Genomic DNA, 20,560 nt, shown 5'->3' on the forward strand with positions numbered 1-20,560 from the left:
GGAGTGTTAACCTCTCCTCCCCAAGACAAAACATGACCTCCCCCCAAAGCAAGAGGTGACCAATTCACTGTTTTTTTCTTCTTTCAGGGTAACTGTAACTTATCTTTTGTCCCAAATGCTAGTTCTCTAAAATGCTTTGATTGCAAACTATTGATTTTTTTTCAGCCCTATTTCTTTTCATGCTGATCCAGTAGCACAGATAGACAGATGTGGCAAAGATAATAATGCAACACAATGTAATTTTTTTCAGGTTTTCTTATTTGCCCAGAATGGTCCCTATCTTATTTTTTGACATATTCCCCTTGCCTGGAGTTCTAACAACTGAAAATGAGATTTTATTCAAGATTTATTTTCAATGAAATGAAAAAAAAATATTCTGAAGCTCTATAAAACTTTTTGCATCAATTTTTCAGACATAAAGCTAAAAATTATTTCTGCACTCTCCAAATTTCTAGCATTTGCCCTATTTCTGTTGTCTCAAATAAAGTTACTAAGAAGGGGCATGACTGCAGGAGCTTAGCACTGGAAGGATTCCAGAATTTAAAATAAGAGCATATATTTTGGTGCCTGCTGGGTATCAACAGTGATGCTGATTGTCATGTTAATTTTTCAGATATCTGTTGCTCAAAACCTCCTTCTATGTCTTTTATTTGACCTCTAATCACTCAGTAGACTTTCATTACTTCGTATGGATTTAAGACTCACCAAAATGTATACTTTCTAGTTCACCACCATTAATCAGTATAATAATGATATTAATAGTTCATAAAACAAACTATGCAGTGACCTGTGTCAGTGGGTCCAAGCGAAGACCCAGTAGTAAAGTATGTACTTTAAATAATTTTTGTGTCAACAAGAGACACTGCAGAAAGTTGGTAAAGTATGGTTCTGGGCACCACTCCAAACAAATTCTTGACATTATCATCATAGCAGGTGATTACATATCTAAAATAGTCACAGATATTAAAAAATAAAAATAAAAAAATCATGAACATTAGTCCAAATGCCCAGCATAGTCATTTTGCTATGGCTATATCACTATATCAGTAGTATAGGTGATCTCCCTAAATTTTAAAAGCAAGTCAACAGCATTCTAAATGGGTAAATTATGCAAGTTAACAATTTGTCAATAAATGCCTTCCTTTTCAACATCTTATGGTTTTAGCTTTTTTAAAAATTTATTTTTACCTAGCATTAAAAAAATATTAGTGTTTAACATTTAGCTCATTAGAATACACATTTCAAAAATATTCTAAGATATGATTATATTCTAAGATATGATTTTCCCAAGAGTACTTGGGAAAAACTAATTGAATACTGTCCTCTAATTAATTCTTTATTTGGCTAAACTCCTTCAACATACCAAACTGTACTCCATACCTACTCCTAAGTACAAAGAACAGTTTTATGCTGCTGTTGTTTCCAAATATCCATGGAAAAATATTTAACAGTGCACAAGAGGAAAAGCTGGTTTTGTACCACATGCCTTTTGTAGTGTTTTCACTTTATTCAATTAAAATGCCAAAGTACCACTTAAATCAGGTTAATAAACTGAAAATAAGATCAGATAACCAAGTAAAAAAAAAACTAGTATGATCTCTGAAGGTAGTTTAAACTGTACTTTCTAAATCTTCAATTGGAATATACAAACTGAAACCTAATCTGTCTTAAATTCCAGTTTATCATCAGAGGGAGGAATAAAAAGACTATTGTGCATGGAGGCAAAAGTTTAAAGACTGCACTTTTGAAAAAAAAATAGGAACAGTCTGTGCATTTAATAAGGTGGAAACGTAAAAAAAAAAAAAAACAAAAAAAACCCAACAATAAAAAAAACCCTACAGTTTGTAAGCTTTAAGAGAAAAACCTTTACATGTGAGGAGTTACAAGCTTCTCAAGTTCCAGGTAGAGGGCAGATTTACCCTCTGTACAGTCAAAAAAGGATAGGCATATTTATCAAATAAGAATGTGTCTTCACAATTTTCTCTAGCACCTGAAATAGACTTTATTCGTGTTCTCATGACTTTCACAGTCTGCAGAGAAAAATGAGATCTAATCCTACTTCAGTATATTCTCAAGCTCTGCTTTTCTGTGGAAAAATATTAAAGAAAACAAGAAAATGCAAAGCCCAATCTATAGAAAATTCCAAACCTAGTCTTAGGTTCCAGGTCTAGAGAACCAACTCAGTGGAAGGCATCAATCCTAAAACTTCTAAGGACTGAATTGGTCCTCATTTCAGATACAAGTATTGTCAGCTGGATTCTCTATAAAAATATTCTTGCTAATTATAGAAAATAATAAAATATAGAACATATAAAAATATGCTTGCTAATTATAGAAACTGAAAAAAATAATATTTTGACTTTAAAGCCTCCCAATTTAACTGGTCATGTTAAAGGAAATGATTCCAACACCTTGAAGGCTGAAGTGAATTCAAACCTCTTGAAATGATTCTAGCTATTAGCAGGAAAGGTACTTTTCTATAGATAGGTTTTATGTTTCTTTGTTCAAGAAGCTCAGAGACAGGTTTACAAAACATTTTGAATTGCTGTTTATTATAGAGTTGTTATCTTCTGTTGAGCTATCTATAAGAACAAGATCTCCAGATCTTTACATCTAAAAGCTCGAGTCCTTACTTTCCAGTCTAAAAAGACCAGGTACTTAAAAGCAGCAGCAAACTAACCTCAAAAAACAGGCTAGCCTCATGAAGTGACAAGATGAAACCATCTTGTTATCAATTACGGTGGTCTCAAGAAAATAAGTGTAATAATGAGTGAAAAGGGAACCATTAGCACTGCCTATAAATGAACCAATGAAAGACCATCCTGAAGAGTTAACCAAAGCAAATTAGAAAATGTGTGAGAAAAACACTGTAAGAGTAAATGGAAGCAAAAGAATCTCACTGACATTTAACATTAAAGCAAATGTCAGATTCCCCACTTCCTGGTTAAACAGTCAGCTGGGTTCTCAATCAGTGTTTGGAGTGTGTGTGTGACCAATTTTGAAAACTAAGAGAAAGCACAGCAGAGTAATAGGAAATCAATAAGTATTTCTAAAAAGATGAACAATCAAAAAATGAGACCATGAAGATTGAAAATTAGGGCTCTGATGTAGATCTTTTGACTGACTTGTGGCTAAAATCCATGCCTGAACTTCCATTCCTTCCTGAAGTTTGATGTAACAGAACTGAACATTACCTAAATCCTCATCATTCACAGCTACATACTAGCAGAAAAGGCACTGGCCAGGCATCAGAAATTAATCAATATTCTGAACTATTAAAATTACAAGAATTACATAGAATTGCTTAAAGGTCTAGAAAAACAAAAACAAAAACCAAATATTCATAGCATCATACATTAAATACCAGCTCCAAGAGCTTATCTAAAAATACAGAGGAAAAGTATTCTGTTAATTAAAATCTATTGTGATACATGCATTTCTTTCTTTTTACCATGTCTAGCAGCCATTTGGGAAATATTGTGTGCAATTTGCAAACGATCATCTACAGTGACATTCATTGCCCTAGGACTCAATGACTTTTGGGAAACCTCTAATTTCTCTGACAGGGTCTACTTTTTCTTATTCAGACCTCCTCCATTTCATTGACAAGACCTAAATTTTGTTATCCAGAGAGATATGCAGGATAGTCTGAACCCTGGTTGTCCTATTCCAGTAGTTACCAAGAAATATTAAGTAGGATAAAGTAGCACTTTAGAAATGAAAGTTGCACAGAGTTCCTCCTGAACTTTTCTCAGTCAGTTACAAAGTAATCATCCTAATTGCTTCTGATACAGCCTTCATTGCCTCACACACTGAAGTCAGCCACTCAGTACCCTCTGCTTCAAATCTGCCCAGTGTTGTTAAGGTGGAGGGTGTGAAACGTTTGATTTTTCAGATGAAGTGCCTTTCAGCAAATACTTCAGTCGTTGTTAATAGTGAAGTGGAAACAGAAGCAGCACAGGCAACCCATGAAAGGCAACAACCTGTGCTTTGAATACCTTCTATTTTTTTCTGCAAACTGAAATTTGTCATTCACATTCTTCTCACTACACAAATGGACTCAATCATTAACCTCCAACATGTAATATTTAGTTCAGACTTTTGACAGGCTTAGAAAGTGAGATGCATTAGAGATGTGTGTCTTGCTTAGACCTCTACAATCTTACCTTCTTCTGAAGAACATTAACTTTACGTTCCTTCACCTCTAACATGTCTTTGAGGTCATGGATCTCTCCTGCTTGAGTCCCCTTCTCTTCTGCCATCTCCTGAATCTGCTTTGTCTTCTTATTTAGCATAGTCTCCTTCTCTTCCAGGCGTAATCGTAATGCATCCACCTAGATTCAGACATGCAGAAACAGGGTTTGTTTAACACTAAAGGAGAGAAATTTTAGAAAAGTTAAACTACATCTCCACAAGAGAATAAGTACAAATACTTAAATAGAAGAGAGTAAGTGTCAAATTACAAATAGATTTAGAAAATTAACATTTTTTTATGTGAAGACTTCAACATGCAAAAGCTTGCAATAGAACAGTTATTACATGTGGTACAAGACAAAAGTAAAAATAATCAAATGTTTTATTCCCAAATCACATGAGACATGCTCCTTCAAAAATCTCAAACCATACTTCTGATATAACTCAGTCTTGTAAGACACAAGTCTGGATTTTTTTCCTTAAAGTAGAAGCCATTACAATGTGTTGTTGAGAAGTTCTCTCATATGTAAGAAAACTGACCCTTTTATTTGAAACATTACGAATATTCAGAGACTCAAACATTGACTCTTAGTACCAAACAGTCACTTTACATTCTAGGTTTTAGTTAAGAGTATTATCTCAGCCTGGAGATCAAGAAAGCAGAGGTCTTTAAGGCCACTACCCATCAAAACATGGAAAGAGAGTTACATTAGGATGGCTAAGAGTATTTTGGATTAAATAGCAACATAATTGCTTAAATACATCATGAATCATAGAATCATAGAATCATAGAATCCTAGGGGTTGGAAGGGACCTCGAAAGATCATCTAGTCCAACCCCCCCTGCCAGAGCAGGGCCCCCTAGAGTACATCACATAGGAACGTGTCCAGGCGGGTTTTGAATGTCTCCAGTGAAGGAGACTCCACAACCCCCCTGGGCAGCCTGTTCCAGGGCTCTGTCACCCTTACAGTAAAAAAATTCTTTCTGATATTCAACTTGAACCTCCTATGCTCCAACTTGCACCCATTACCCCTTGTCCTATCACTGGTCACCATAGAGAAAAGCCTAACTCCATCTCCCTGACACTCACCCCTTACATATTTGAAAACATTGATGAGGTCACCCCTCAGTCTCCTTTTCTCCAAACTAAAGAGACCCAGCTCCCTCAGCCTTTCCTCATAAGGAAGATGCTCCACTCCCTTAATCATCTTAGTAGCTCTGCGCTGGACTCTTTCAAGCACTTCCCTGTCCTTCTTGAACTGAGGGGCCCAGAACTGGACACAATACTCCAGGTGCGGCCTCACCAATGCAGAATAGAGGGGGAGGAGAACCTCTCTTGACCTACTAACCACACCCTTTCTAATGCACCCCAGGATGCCATTGGCCTTCTTGGCCACAAGGGCACACTGCTGGCTCATGGTCATCCTCTTGTCTACCAGGACCCCCAGGTCTCTTTCACCTACACTGCTCTCCAGCAGGTCAGCCCCCAACCTATACTGGGACATCGTGTTGTTGAATTTTCAGCAGTGTGTAGTTTCATATTAAAGATAAAATCAAACAAATGAAACTGTACGTGGTACTGTGGGTACAATTTGGACACATGAACATACTAAGAGCTCCTGTGGCCTCAATGAATTTAGAAACATGCTCTGGGAATTCTACGGTATCCTCAAACTACAGAAAAAAAAAAGGGAAAAGGAATCAGAGCTATCTGAATACAATTTGATGAGAAGGTCAACCCAGAGTAAAGACTAATCTCAAAGGCCACTGTGGAATATGAAATCCAACGCCTCCAACCTGCTCAAGATACCAAAAGAATCCCACTGACCCTTCTGCACTTGGCATTCAGATAGGGCTCAAATCTGCCACTTTGGCTGCTAATCTTATTTGACAGTATCAGATTTGGTTCCTGTTAGCAGAATCCACTACAGGACACACAAAAGTAAACAGGGTGATCAATGAATTTCTTGGTCCTGCACAGCATAGGCTAGCAGAGAGATGAAGTAAAAAGATGACTTGGACAACTAGGGAAACTCCAGCTAGGTAAAGAATTTACGTAGTCATTATCCTTAAGGTATTTTCAGCAACATCTAGTTCTAATGTATTATTCAAATTCCACTTTATTTCAATTTACTGATGGAAAAGTTACCTCTAAGGCTCTACATTTAAAGTATGTTATAGCTACAAAATCTCTTGCTGTTTTGTCTGATTCATTTTACACAGAGCAATAAGCACCTGTCCATGAGGAAAAGAACTGCCCTGCTCTCCCCATCAGCACTGCAATCCTGCTGCTATCTCTACATCTGGAGCCATCTCACTTGCACATATGTTATGAAAATCACATTCCTGACCTCTCATGCAGCCAAATGTGGCATGGAGTGTATTCCATAGTAACATCAGAGTACCAGGTACTACCCAAATATGGCTTATAGGTTTGCTAATGTTGGTAATGAAAATATTAGCAGGTAGATCAGATTTTGTCTTCTTTTTAAAAATACACACAGGTTTATAGATTGATTAGGTATGTTCTCTGGATATCTCTAATATTAAAGCTAAGAGTCACTTTCATTCTTGAAGGGAAACTGAAAATCTCTGTCATAAGCAAATCCACATACTCTCAACAACTGCATTCTAAAATATCTGAGACAGTCAAGATGCCTACAGCACATTATTAAGTGAGCGGAGAACATCTACAAACAGAAAATTATCCACAGAATGCTTTCCTTTTTCTGACTGATTATTCTCTTTGAACTCTATGTTTGCTTACTGTTCGAGGTAAATTGCATTCCTGGTTTTATTTGTGTGAGGTTCCTGCCTAGGAAACCACAGAAAACACTTTCAAGAATATTTTCAAAGGCTGGCAGGACACACAGTCATCACCTTAGCCCTATTCCTGGCAGAACACTGCACTTGTTTATTCATGTCAGCTCAGTTTATGTATGGCATCCTCCCACAGTGACAAGAATTGAGGTCTGTGGGAGCCAGGTGATGCCAACTTCAACAAAGGCAGCTTAAAATTTTCTCTGCACATGGAAACAACAGGCAGACAGCTACTGAGGTGCTGATGCCCCTTCTCCTGACTTCTGCATCTCAGATGGTGTTGTCTTAACTCTGGGTTAGCCTAACTGCTTTCACAGTAATATATTGCCATGTCTTTAATTATGCCTGGCAAGTAAAATCTTACAGTACAGCTCAGGCAACTGCTAATCCTTTACACAGCAATGGGCTTGCTAAATTGATTTGCTTGTATTGTCCAATTTCCCATGAAGCTTTACCAAAAAAAGGACATTTATTGCCACTTTCAATGCAACAGCCTTTCCTAGGCAGAGGTACAACAGGTACCTCTCTGCAGCTGAGCACCATACAGAAGACTTAAATTTCTTCACTTAAGTTTTTCCACAGACTTTACATTCTTCACATGGTAAGAAACATGTATGAAAAATTGTGTTGGGAATCACCAATCTGTATTCACAGAATTTTCCAGTAGCAGTAAATAATCCTCTATGACTCTGTTCCTAATAGGCATAGCCATATATTAAGCATGCAGAATTCCAAATTTCTAAAAAAACCTTAAAATATTAGTCACTCCAATGATTACCAGAATAAACACAATAAATGACATAATATTTAATTTAAATTTATTTTCAAAATCTTGGATTCTGTAATTAGATTAAAGTCTTACCTTTAAGAATATCTCTAATTTATATCTTAGGGAAATCATCTTAGGGAAAGTCAGAACGACTCAGGAGCTTCAGTCAATAGGACACACATGTTGAGTCATACATTTTTTCTCTTTTTTACCATCATCTTATTAACAGGGAAAAGTATAAGGTCTTGCACACAGGAAAACAACCCAGGTGTTCAGCACAGACGGGGATCCACCTGGCTGCAAAGTGGCCCTGTGGAAAGGGACCTACGTGTCTTAGTGGACAATAAACTCAATACTGGGTTTGTTCAGCCTGGAGACCAGAAGGCCTTATTGCCATGTTACAGTACTTAAAGGGTGGCTTCTGAGAAGATGGAGTCTCCATTTTTACAAGCAGTCACATGGAAAAGAAACAGGGTAAGGGGTGCAAGTTACTCCTGGGGAAATCAGAAGAAAAATTTTCACCATGACAAGAGTCAGACATTGGAATTATCTCAATGGGAAAGTTTTAAGACTCAGCCTGACAAGCTGATGGGCCATCTCATCTAAACCTTGTTTCTACATAGAAAGGTCAAACCAGATGATCCTTGAGGATACCTTCCAGCCTGGGATCCTATGAGTCTATGATCTCCACTGGACATTAGTGACCAGAGAACTATGACACTGGTGATTCCCACTTGGGTTTAGGAAGATACCAGTGATAACCCGGAAAAGTGCTGCTCTACTTTTTTCTGTAGTTTGAGTGACTCTTCCCAACTACCTGCCACCTTTTCAAACCATGGGTGAAGTTCTGATTTGCAGCAATGAATCAAGACATACTCCATTCAGCTGTATCAGAAGGTGCAGTCTTGCCTACATTCTAGGAGAGATACATATATGTATATGTATCTTCCTTGTGTTACAAGCCTAGGTTCCTTGTAATGGTAAAAATGAGAACCTTTATTCTCTATTGGTATGACTGCATTAATAGCAGCAAAAGGAAAAGACAAATTACCAACAGTGAAATACACGTTTAGAGATTGCCATGGTTTCTAACAAGAAACTCATCATTCAAAGATAATGGAGAAATGCAAAGGAAGACATAAACTTATATTTGGTATGCCAGGTGAAATGGTGCTTTATCCTACTGTATATATTCCTATGTGAAGACCCCAATTACCCATAGCGATTAAATTCTAAAATGAAACACTTTTGTGAAATTCTACTACTATCTTGCAAACACATCATTTAGACACAAAAAGGTTAAGCTGGTTTTCTGATAGCATAGTCTCTAATTAAGACTTAAAAGTCTTATGCTTACTGATTTTTAATGTAGTGTTAGTTCACAAGACTTAATTATTTTTGACATTGATCTTTGTTATTAATTATGTTACAGATGACTCTTCATCTTCTTATACAAGTTGCAGCAATATCCGGTACAGTTTGTGGGAGATCTGAGAGTCAATTCTCTACAACCATACAGCTCCCAGCTACCTGGACCACCCAAGTCAGATTACATGACTGGACCAAGGGCAGAGGCACACATACCTGGCTTTCTGCAAAGCCTGTTTCATTCATGCTGAGGTTATAAATGGAATGCAGGATAGATGTACTGTTTTCAGGGCCTGCTAAGGTTAGAAATCAGTTCTACTGTTCTTCCACAATCTCTAGCACAAGGTAATAAATACCTAAACACAGTGAACTCAGTCAGTACCAGCATAGTGCCAGTGTAGCAGTCCCTAACAAGTCCTGTTAGAGACACCCAGCACCCATTTGCACATTCCTCACTAAACATGATCTACTCACAAACCAACTCTGATTTGGAAGTCTACTATAGTTTCAAAATACCAGTATAAACCTAATAAAGAAAGACCCTCAGAGACTTTTATGTCTTACTGAGACATTCAGAGCCACGAACCAGAGGAATGGATTAATTTTTCTACTAAATTTGCTGAATCTGAATTTACCATATGGAGCAGACCAATTACAGAACCATGCCAGCTTGGGCAATATATAAAAAGAAAGGGGAATGTTTTCACTGAACAATTTAACTTGCCGCTGAAGCCACATACCTTCTGGCAGTGACCTAAACTAAAGGGGTCGTTGGGCAAAACACAAACTTTATAAGGGTGAAGACTTAATTCCAAAATAAATATTGATTTATATTTTGTTTAGTTTACAAAGAGATTGCACATTTTTAGAGCTATTTTTAAAAGTTCCTTCACAAATTGAAAAGTTAACCACAATATCCTCTCCACCCAATAGCCCTCAAGATAAACATCCCACAAACAGCTCACTGTTCTTTGTAGTTCTCGTGTGACAGGTGGCAAATCCATTTTTGAGATGTTATACAAACAGCTTTTCCTCACCTACCTGCAGTTTTCTTTTACAGAAGACTAAAAGGCAGAGGTTTATGAAGCTATGCTCTTTTCACTCAAAGCATGACTTTACCAATTCCCTATGAAGATGCCTGCCAATATATGACAGAAAATGCACCTCTTCCCTCCTTATGACTCTCTCAAGGCATACAGCCTAGCTATATTAACTTTAACATTGACCAGTGCTGTCAAAAAGTGAGGCCAGGATCTCACATTCCTACCCTATCACCAGTGAAAACTCTTGTATAGAAAAATAGCTTTTCCTTGAAAGAAACCAAATATGTCACAAGATGCAAGGACATGTATCTCAACACTGTACTGTAGCAATGTGTTTAAATGCTACAGTTCAGAGGATCACTTGTGAAGACAGAAGAAAGGTAACTCTCTATGATAACTCAACTGTTGAGCTTTCTGTCAAGAGCATCAGCAAGGATGAAACCAATGTGATTCTCTTTCAAAAAGAATAAATATTTTCTTGGGATAACAAAAATTCTCAGGAACATATATTCTAAACATTTAGCTTACTCTGACACAATGGAGTAACCAGATAATCAGCAATGGTTCCTACATGTTGTATCCATACCAAACTGCTGCAATTTATATTTTAAAATGTTTATTTACCTAATAACTACTTCCATGGATATTTTGAAATGTAATTTTTACTTGTATTAATCTAGACTACACTCCTGGCTAGCAAAAAAGAATGAACAAATTTAACAAATGTTTGTGACTGTAAACTAGCACAGTTATACTGTCCAGTGCAAATGCACCATGCCTCAAGTGAATAAAAAGTAGAAATTAAAAATAAAAGTTTCCACCTTGTAGAATTAAAAATTGCTACTTAAACAAGTTTCTTTCTGTCTAGTAGGAAATTAGGAAGGCAAGATCTTCACTGCATTTTTTTAAAAAAATGTAAGATCTTTCTTTTTTTGTTGTTCCAGGGAAACTTAACACTTCTACACCCGCTTTCTCCTCACTGTACAGTCACCTCCAATTATTTACTCATCTAAAATTGTTATCAAGTTTAACACAGAGCTATCAGTCTAATTTTTATTTAAGCTTTGAAAATGCTGACTTCATTTCAGACCTGGAGACAAACTTTTGGGTCCTATCTGAATTTCCTTCTATTTCTTGTCAGTTAATATAATAACTAAAGACGTTTCCTCTCCCTGCAAGACTTCTGTCACTTACAGCCTTTCACTGTCATATCTACAGCACTACTGCTTTAAAGGAGACTGATGCTGCAATGTCAACATCTGTATAAATCTGAGAATCAGACAACCCATCACAGAACATCAAGACATATTTACTATGTAATTTGATTTCTGCATGTGCACAAGGCCATGTGCACCCACAGATTCACGGAACGTAGCTAAAGGAAAGCTACATGAGGATAAAAAGTACAAATTGTCTTATGCTCTTATAATACGGAATCTTTCTACCAGTGTTACACACAATTTTCTGTGTCCCTTCTTAGGCTTTTCCTGTAACAACAAATATTTTTGATGCATGACCGCCATCTTTTGGACTTCTACTAGCATTACAGTTTTCGAAGCCAGGGAATCGAAATGCTGTCTTCACACATTTCATGATTATTCTTAAAGAATGTCCAGAAGCAGTAAATTTATACTATACGTATTACCCATTTGATGTTCATATACACAGTTCTGCCTTACATAATATAGGAATTTAGTAAGCATTTGCTATCAAAACACAGTTCAAGAGATATGGTCAGAAGCAGCAGCATTGGAATGACTGTGGGATTGTATAACCTAGGCAAGAAGAAAATAATAATGCTTTTTGTCTCTTTCTCTACAAAAAGTCAGGTAGTACAGAATTGCCCATTTCACCTCTGTCTGCAGAATGGCAGCTCTTTGCTCTTTAGCTGTAAGAGACTCTTTCAGAACTTCAATATGCTGCTTGCTGTCAGAGAACTGATTTGTGAGGGTCTCCAGCTTTGTCTGCAAGGCCAGCAATTCAGTGTCTTTGCGTGACAGCTCCTGCTTCACCTGACCAATCTGAAAAAGAAAGATGGGCAAAGGAAAAAGTAATTTATACCTTCCTTACAAAACTAACAATAAATTCACATAACTACCAACAAACGGTATCATAACTCCAAACTTAACCCACATCATTGTGAAGCCTTCAGTTCTCTTGAATGAAAGGTCAGAAAAAAATTGTGTCATGGGCAAAAGATGCGTGGAAGAGGAGGGGAGAATCAATTTTTCAAGAGAGGTTCTTTTTAACAGTCAGTCTATTCTTAGTCATCTTTCAAAGGACTGAACAAACCAGCTGGTTACCCAGCAGGGACAAGTTTTTAAGATAAAGCAGAACACCAGTAAGAAAATACTCTTACCCTGTAATATCAGAAAAGATCAGATAATCACAGGTCTCTCTCAGAAGCATGATGCTTGCTTTGAAATGTCAAATCAGCAATGTCCATCCATCTCTCTGTCTATCAATTCAATCTCACTGAGTACATGAACACACCTTCACTTTTTCCAATTTTTATGAACTCAGCGTTTGAATCTTCTAAAAATACCTTTTAATTTATGGAAGCTTCTTAAAGCATATGCAAATACATATCAAAACAACATGAAAAATATAAAACCATGGATTTCAAGTTGCACTTTGCTGAGTGCAATTTCCTAGATTTAACTTAGTGAATTAAATCAGTAGAGTAATGCCCATCTATTTTAACAATTGCAGGTTGAAATATAATTGAAAAATATGACGTCCATAAATGCTAAAAGTAAAACATTAAAACGAGATGAAATTTCATCCTAAATGCAATCTTCTCTCAGACCAATTTTGAGGTGAATCCGAAGAAAAGAAATTTGCTGTTTAATTAAATAGGACAAGGAAGTCTATTAAATACAGACTTATATGCAAGTCTATAACCAACTTCCTGGTTTGCCTCTGATATATCTCACAGAATAAAATAGCAATATCTATTATATAGCAGAGGTGGACATATTTCTAAAATCTAAACAGCTTTCCCTCTTTTAAACTGAACAATTTGGTTTGTGCATTAACAAAAGAACAAAAATTAAAATCCTTCAATTCTAAATGCATGTTGTCCAAAAATTTGAGGACATCACAAATTAAAAAAAAAAAATGTCCACATCATCTTTCATTTTTGGAAATCCATCAAGAGCAAAATTAAATTTATAAAAATTTTAGTTGAAATTATTTTTAATTAAAATAAATGCATTTACTACTTGAAACAAATGAGAGGAAAACCTTAGGGAAGCGTATCTTTATCTTGACAACACTATTTCAATAATGGGCAACTAAAGAAAGCTCTTTACCAAAATAGCATCAAAAGATGGCTTTAAAAATCCTGTATTCTGTAGTGAAACAGCATACATGAGGAGATAAGGAAGAAGGGGAGTGGCAGGAGAAGAATCTTAAAAAACCTCACGCAAGCTTATTTTTAGAAATGGAATTATTGGAAGGAGTATAAAAAGAAGTTAATTTATAGAACTATTCAATAATTTATTGTTCTCTTGGGTCAAAAATACTAGTTGGATTTTTTTTCATATTTTTACGAAGAGCAGATATGTCCACCTCTATTAATTAGATACAAAAGTATTCATGTTGGCAGCACTATTTCTGCTGTCAACTACTGGCCAATACAATCACTTGCACAGCAGAATAGCTGGGAAATACAACCTGCCAGTCATGTTTTCTGGAGTATCTAGACAGAAAAACCTCCTTAGACATTTCAGACGACAGAAACTTTTTCAAGCAGTAGATAGCTTGAAGTGTAGTAAAGCTTGTACAAAACCAGTTTGGTCTTTCTTTGAAAAGATATTTTTTGGGGGGCATCATCTCAGAAGACACATTTACACTAAATACTTGTGTTTTGGTGAAATGCTCTCATCTAACAGCCACATTTTATTACATTCAAATTCCCAAGAACCACCATAAGATCACTGCCTTTAGAAATCCCCATTCCAGAGCTGTAAGCCCAAATTGCCAATGTACTAAAGCTCTTGAGGAAGAATGCAGCACATCCCGTCCCAAGTTGCAAAGGAAGTTAAGGCAGTATCAAGTGTTCACATCTCTTTTCTCTATGATGTCTCAGCAAATGCACTAATTTTACGGTAAAGAAATAACCTAAATTCATGCTTCTAAAATTAAACACCCAGTTCCAAAAAGCATTCAGCACCCAGCTTCTGTTATTTTTTGTGGAAGTATGTTAAAAGGGTTCAGCACACATTTTCAATTAATTTTTGGTTTATTAGGGAACGCAAATGTCTTTGAAACTGTGGCCCAAAAATAGGTGCTGAATACTTTTATCTGCTTCAATAGAGCAAAATAAGTTAATGCTAAAACAGTTCATTCCATTAAGAATTATTAGAAAACCAAATACAGTTGTTCAGTTGTGGAGTCATGTTATGGACACCGAAGCCATGTGAACAAAAAGGTAGCTACAAGGCTGAGCAGGCTGTTAGTTCTACTGTTATATTAAGTCATAGAGAAGGTAAAAGAAGAAAATCTACCCCAAAAGCCAGAGAGCTAGCAAGCCCCAGTGAATGGCCACTGCACACGAAAGATAAATCTTACTGCAGAGACCTCGGCCTGGAGACCAGCCATTCTTTTTTTCAGGTCCTCCCCTTGAGCCTCTTTGGCACTTAGCTCCTCCTTCAGTTGCTCTACCTGTCACGACATTGTTGTGCTTTTAAATATTCATCACTTGCCAACTTCTAGTTAGCCTGTTTCAATTGAAGTAACTAAAAGTGACAAAGAACTGAACAGAAGGATCAACATTGGTCACTCATTTTCTCTTCCATTCTTCGTAAAGTCTTCTCAAAAGTTTAAGGTCTCTGGAATTTCATATAGGCTGCCAGACAAAAATTTGATCATGAAACAAAGATGTATAGTTGTGGTTACACATATATATGCGACATATTGGGCACTTCACCCAATTGTTTTGAAACTGGAATTCATCAGGGAATTTGAACAGTAAAAGGGACATTTTTCAGTTTAAGAGAAATAAGGTTAATTGTCAAGATAGAGCCACAGATGGCTATACATTATAGTACTGAAAGAATAAATGATGTGAAATTACAAAACAAGGTAGGACAGCAAGGTATCAAGAACTGGCTACAAGTCATACATGAACAGTTATCAGAAAGGAGCAAATGTTCTGCAGAAAAATAACTGAGCAGAGACAGCAGATGAAAGAGATGCAGAAATTGAGTAGCTGAACAGATCTATAGGCCTAGACACTGGGAGAAGAGGGAAAATTGAAGAGCTGCTAACAAGAAGAGAAGGAAAAAGAAAGAACAGATGGAAGGGAAGAGATGCTAAAACCATCTCTCCGATCCTAATTTAAAGGGGATAACCTTCAGTTCCTATAAGCAACACAGTGCGATAAAGGGCAAAGGTATTAAAGAACAGATGTGGTTACTGTTGGTAAATCAGTGAGATGGCACGAGGGAAATGGAAGAAATCCATACCTGTTTCTACTTTAAGGCAAGTAACATTTCTCTAAGAATCTTTCTCCAGCATACTTTTTTCCAACAAATTATCTCAAGCAGGACAAATGCAGTAGATTACAGTTGTTCAGGATCAAGTAGAGTAAATTTTAACCTCTCTGCCAGGGATTTGTACACCGCTTGCAGAGAGTACACAAAAGCTAAGAAATGCAGGACTTCTGACAAGATACTTAAATTTACTGTACAGGGTGGCCTGAATCTTTACTAGAAAATGTTAAGGGCCACTAAAATACTGAGAAACACTTTTTTGTGAGAAACAAAGAATGACCTGACTTCTGGCTACAGACAATTCAGTATTCAATGTCCACCTTTATACCTGAGTATCAACCTGTTTCACTGCTGCATTTGTCCTGTGGCATGACTTAGCACTGGCACCACCACTGTTGCAGAGTTTACTCTCATTCTGAATACACCACCTGAAGAAGAGTGTAATGGAAAGCCATTATAGTGACAGTTCATGCCCTTTACATAATAAAATACCAACTAGTTATAGTACAACAGGTGCAAAAAGAAACACACTTTTTTTCAACAGAATACATTTGAGAAGACTCTAGACCAAATAAAATCTAAAACTATAATGGGTTAGCAAGGATCTAAAGACAAACACAAAATCCTTCTGAAATAAAAGAAAGTTAGGTGTGACAGTAAAAGCAGAATTTGGGCCATTGACCTTACTGAAACAGCACTATAATACTTTCAAGTTTGAATTCAAAATTATCTGAAATAATTTTAACTTATTGTAGTGGTTTCATAGTACAAATACATTCTGTTTCCCAGCACTTGAATGGGAATCCAGACCACAACTCCCCACTGAAGTATGAAAATTGCTCTCATCTGTTTGCTAAGTTCAGTTTGTCTTACTATCGTCATTTGTTTTCTCAATACCTTATTTTTCATGAATTTGGAATGACTCCGGTACACCTCCATTTGCTTCATTTCCTCTTCACGTTCCTCTGTACTCAGAGCTCCATTTGACTTCAACATCTGAATCTCCTCTTCCAAATCCCGGAGGCCTCGCTCCATGGAAGAAATTTTTGAATCCTGAAAATTATTAGAAGAGACAGGAAAAGATACACAGTTACATGATTTGTTAACATACCACTTAAGGAAAAAAAAAAAAAAGGGAAATTTTTTTTGGAGATGTAAATGCCCTTGAAATATAGTCCTGAAGTTCCTACAGAAATCAGCCTACACCTCTTTACATAGCATCTGGCTATGTGCTCACTCAGCATTTGGCTGAGTGCTCAAATACACATTTTTCAATTTTTTATACCTTTTAGGGAGAGTAAGAATTGAGTACTCAAAGAAACATGGCTAGGGGCTGGGACACAGTATATGGTGAATAAACACAGGAACATGAAAAAAGGTTCCCTTGTAACACAAAGCCAGCATAAAAAAGAGAAACTTAATTCTAATTGAATGAACAGCAAAATGTGGAAAAAAAAAAAAAAGGTTTATGCTACTAGTAATATAAGGGAGGTCACATTGGAGAACATAAAAAGCACCATAAGCAAGGAAAAGGTAGAACAATCTAGTGTTGAGTAAACAACCTAGTTTTTGAGTGGATAAAGCAATAGAGGATCATTCATGTGTTCTGGCTCATATACGGAACTTAAAAGACCTTTCCATAATTAAAAAATACACACCTGGAAAAATAAGAAAGTCAATCTACCATTATCCATCTTAGTTTTACAGAGAAATCAGGTTTTTAATGTACTAGGTTGATTTTTTCTTTAGAAGTCTTATGTGTTTGGAACAGCAAGAGAAGATTCATACAGCATACACAGCTTCATGCATACTTGTGAACACAGACATTTATGAATTGTAAACTCATGAAGTAGATTACTTATCTTTTATTTCGTTTCTGCAAAATATTTGTCTTTCCTGAAATACAGGTTGAATTTGAAACTATCCTCCATTCTTTCACCAAGAAGTCCTATGTTTTGTGTGTGTCAAAGCACAGCTCAAAAATAGCATGACAAACTTTCACATATAGGTTTTAATGCATGAGATCAGATTTTTCTGAAGGAAATTATGCAGACCTTGTGAGATCTCTTGCTTAATGCTTGATGCTTACGTTAAAATTGGTAAAGTGGACTTTTGCAACAAAAACTTCCTGAGGTTGTAAGGTGAAATGGTATTTTGTAATTTACAACAGTAGTTAGTTTTGGTGCTCACATCACTTCCCAGAAACACCAGTGTTTGTCTTTTGATGGTAAAGATGGCTTATTGTTACCAGGTGGTTTATTAGTTTTTATTACAATGGACCAAAAAGATGACTAATGAAAGAAAGACAGTAAATGAATGGCTTCAGAGAAGAAAGAAGGGAAATGACAATGGAAAAAAATGAGATGGAACGGAAAGAGTTGAAAGGGGAAAAAAAGAAGGAAAATAGAGGAAAAATGAACAGATAAAAAAGGGAAGGAGGGAGGGAATGAAAATTCAGTTTCCAATTTTTTAACATTATTTGTCCAAACACTGTCTGATGTACTTAACAAACAATGCAACATGAAATACAGTTGCATAAAGCTGTGCTAACCACATCATCACAAAAGCCTTCTAACCCATCACTCCTATTATTGTGGACTCTTGGTTAAGAAATCTGTATATGCTTCTGCAGCCAGACAGAAGGCAGGTTTCTATTGTGTCATGAAGCAGCTTTGCCTCTTCACTTATCAATAATAATATATAATAATAAAATGAGATAAAATAAATATATTTATTTTAAATTAGAAAACTGATAGCAGTATATGGCATTTGGTAGAGTGACCTTTCATATGGAAATATATTTTCCTGAGAACAAACTCTACTGCTGCCTCTATGCAATCATTTACCTTCATCTCAATAACAGTTTGCAGAGCCTTTGTCTTGGCTGTGTCTGGAGCATTTTCAAATCGACGATGCATCTCCTATACCAGCAGAAAGGAAAGCAAGAGTTAACCTGATGACAATTTGTCCCACTTGCCAAATACAAACAAAATTATTAGAAACATCTCTTCTACTACATTTCCTAATTCAGTGCTGCTTTCTGATGTTACTGGTTCATACATTTTATTTTATCACATCTCATATCAAAGAAACAATAAGCAAAAGTTCATTCAGTAGAATCACAGCCTCGGTTAAAAAGGCACAGCGGAAACTGCATCTTTGACTACCCACTTACTCAAAAATATACTGCTGAACTGACAGCTCAGTCTATTAAAATGCCCTTTCATCTGCCTGCTAAACCAATCTAAATCATTACTAGTTTGCTATGGAAGATGCACACATCGTTTATTTGAGTAGATGTTTACTGAAAACAATAATGCTGTGGTTTCTGTCTATAAGAAGCTATAGGATGCACCTATGCTGATAACTCTCTTTTTCCAACTTTTTAAATGCAGAGTAGCAACACTCATCATGCATGATGAAAATATTTCTTCACTGGGCACTGAGCATAGCTGAAAGTACATGACTGGATAGCACGTTCCTCTAGAAGCTCAGAGTACATGGGCAGGAGGACAGATCCAACACCCTCCATCTGTTTCTCAGTGCTTTTACCAGCACCTGTTGTGAAAAACATGCCTCTTCTTCAATGTCCTTGTTCTTCCTCCACAGGGAATGATCTCAGCTGCCTTCCTTAAGGTAGCTGTGGTATATTTTTCCCTGTTCCTTCTCAGCCAGATCTAGCTGGCTGATTCAAGAAATGCACCATAATATTAGGTGGCTCTCCATCCTCATGAGTTCTAGATAGACTGAGTTTCTAGATAGACTGAGTCTTGCCACTGGCACAATTTTGTTACAGAAACCTTTTCAATATCTTAGTTTGTATGACTCTGTAGCTAGACTGACGTCTTCAAAAATTTTCAAAGGATGCTTTTATAAAACTCAGGTGATAGGAACGGCTTCCTCCTGAAACATCTCCATATCTGAAATTTGCAGGGTGGACACTAGGGACTCCACTCATACATTCACCAAGCAGCAAAATGCTGATACTTTACTGCTCTGGAACCATAAGCCTGCATCTGTTTGGCTAAAGTGAAAAGCACTGCTTCTACAAAGTACACAAACATCTGAGTAAGAAAGAAACATGATTTCTGACCATCCCTCTGGAGAGGCTCATACATGCCTTGCAACCCACAGTCCCTTCCTTCTGGGAACTGAGAGGTTGAGACACACACTGCTCTTTTTGGAAAATGATGTGTGGCATGCTAAGTGAGGTGGTATTTAAGAATGCTCACTATAGCACACATCCTACATTGCTGTAATACCAAATTATTCTGTAATCTCTGTGAGAACACCTACTAACAATATGCATATTAGCTATGCAACTCGAAGGATATAATTTAACTCCTTTGAGAGAAAACCAGTAAGAACAGTCCACAGCTGAAAACATACCAGTCACACCTTGGCAGTATGCTCAAATTCATGCCCATGAAAAAAAAAAAAAAAAGTTATATGGGATGAACGGGAAGAAAAGAAAGTTTGAATCCCCCAAATTTTAGAATTAAACAAAAGAGCTTTTCCTAACTTCAAAAATCATTACAGGGAAAAAGGGAAACAATTTGGAAGATTATTTTTTAAACTTAAAAAGACAAAGAAAGATCAAAGAGTGAGAAGTATCCTATTCTGAATTGCATGGGTATTTGCTAAATGCAGAAAGTTGTATCTCGAGCTACCCCTGTCACATCAGTTGTACAATCATCCAAGAAATTTTGTTGTAGAATAAAATGAAACAGCTTGATAATGGAAAAGAAATTAAAACAAATTCTTATGAACTGTTAGAAACTGAGAAAACAAAAGAAGGTTAAAAATAATATTCCAAAAGTCTATTTTAAACAATGTATTATTTTTATTTTAGTAGTGCAATTAAACAC

The 20,560-nt window shown here is 36.5% G+C and overlaps 1 protein-coding gene across 18 annotated transcripts in view; it reads right to left on the reverse strand.

The window, feature by feature from the left end:
* The window catches only part of ERC1 (ELKS/RAB6-interacting/CAST family member 1), a 277,145-nt gene that overhangs the window by 189,131 nt on the left and 67,454 nt on the right, over positions 1-20,560 (reverse strand). For 11 of the 18 annotated variants that reach the window (XR_011730568.1, XR_011730564.1, XR_011730563.1 and 8 more), the window contains exons 4-8: positions 18,539-18,613; positions 16,590-16,745; positions 14,779-14,862; positions 12,048-12,215; positions 4,167-4,334 (exon numbers count right to left, since the gene is read on the reverse strand). Coding sequence is in view for 13 of the 18 variants with exons in the window: in XM_071768399.1 (XP_071624500.1) it covers positions 4,167-4,334; positions 12,048-12,215; positions 14,779-14,862; positions 16,590-16,745; positions 18,539-18,613 (651 nt within the window). In the remaining 5 variants the exon portion in view is untranslated. The remainder of the gene's footprint in view (positions 1-4,166; positions 4,335-12,047; positions 12,216-14,778; positions 14,863-16,589; positions 16,746-18,538; positions 18,614-20,560) is intronic. The other 7 variants (XR_011730571.1, XR_011730566.1, XM_071768456.1 and 4 more) reach the window with 1 other exon arrangement.

The sequence above is a fragment of the Heliangelus exortis genome, chromosome 1 (genome assembly GCF_036169615.1).
Source record: "Heliangelus exortis chromosome 1, bHelExo1.hap1, whole genome shotgun sequence".
Taxonomy (NCBI): domain Eukaryota; kingdom Metazoa; phylum Chordata; class Aves; order Apodiformes; family Trochilidae; genus Heliangelus; species Heliangelus exortis.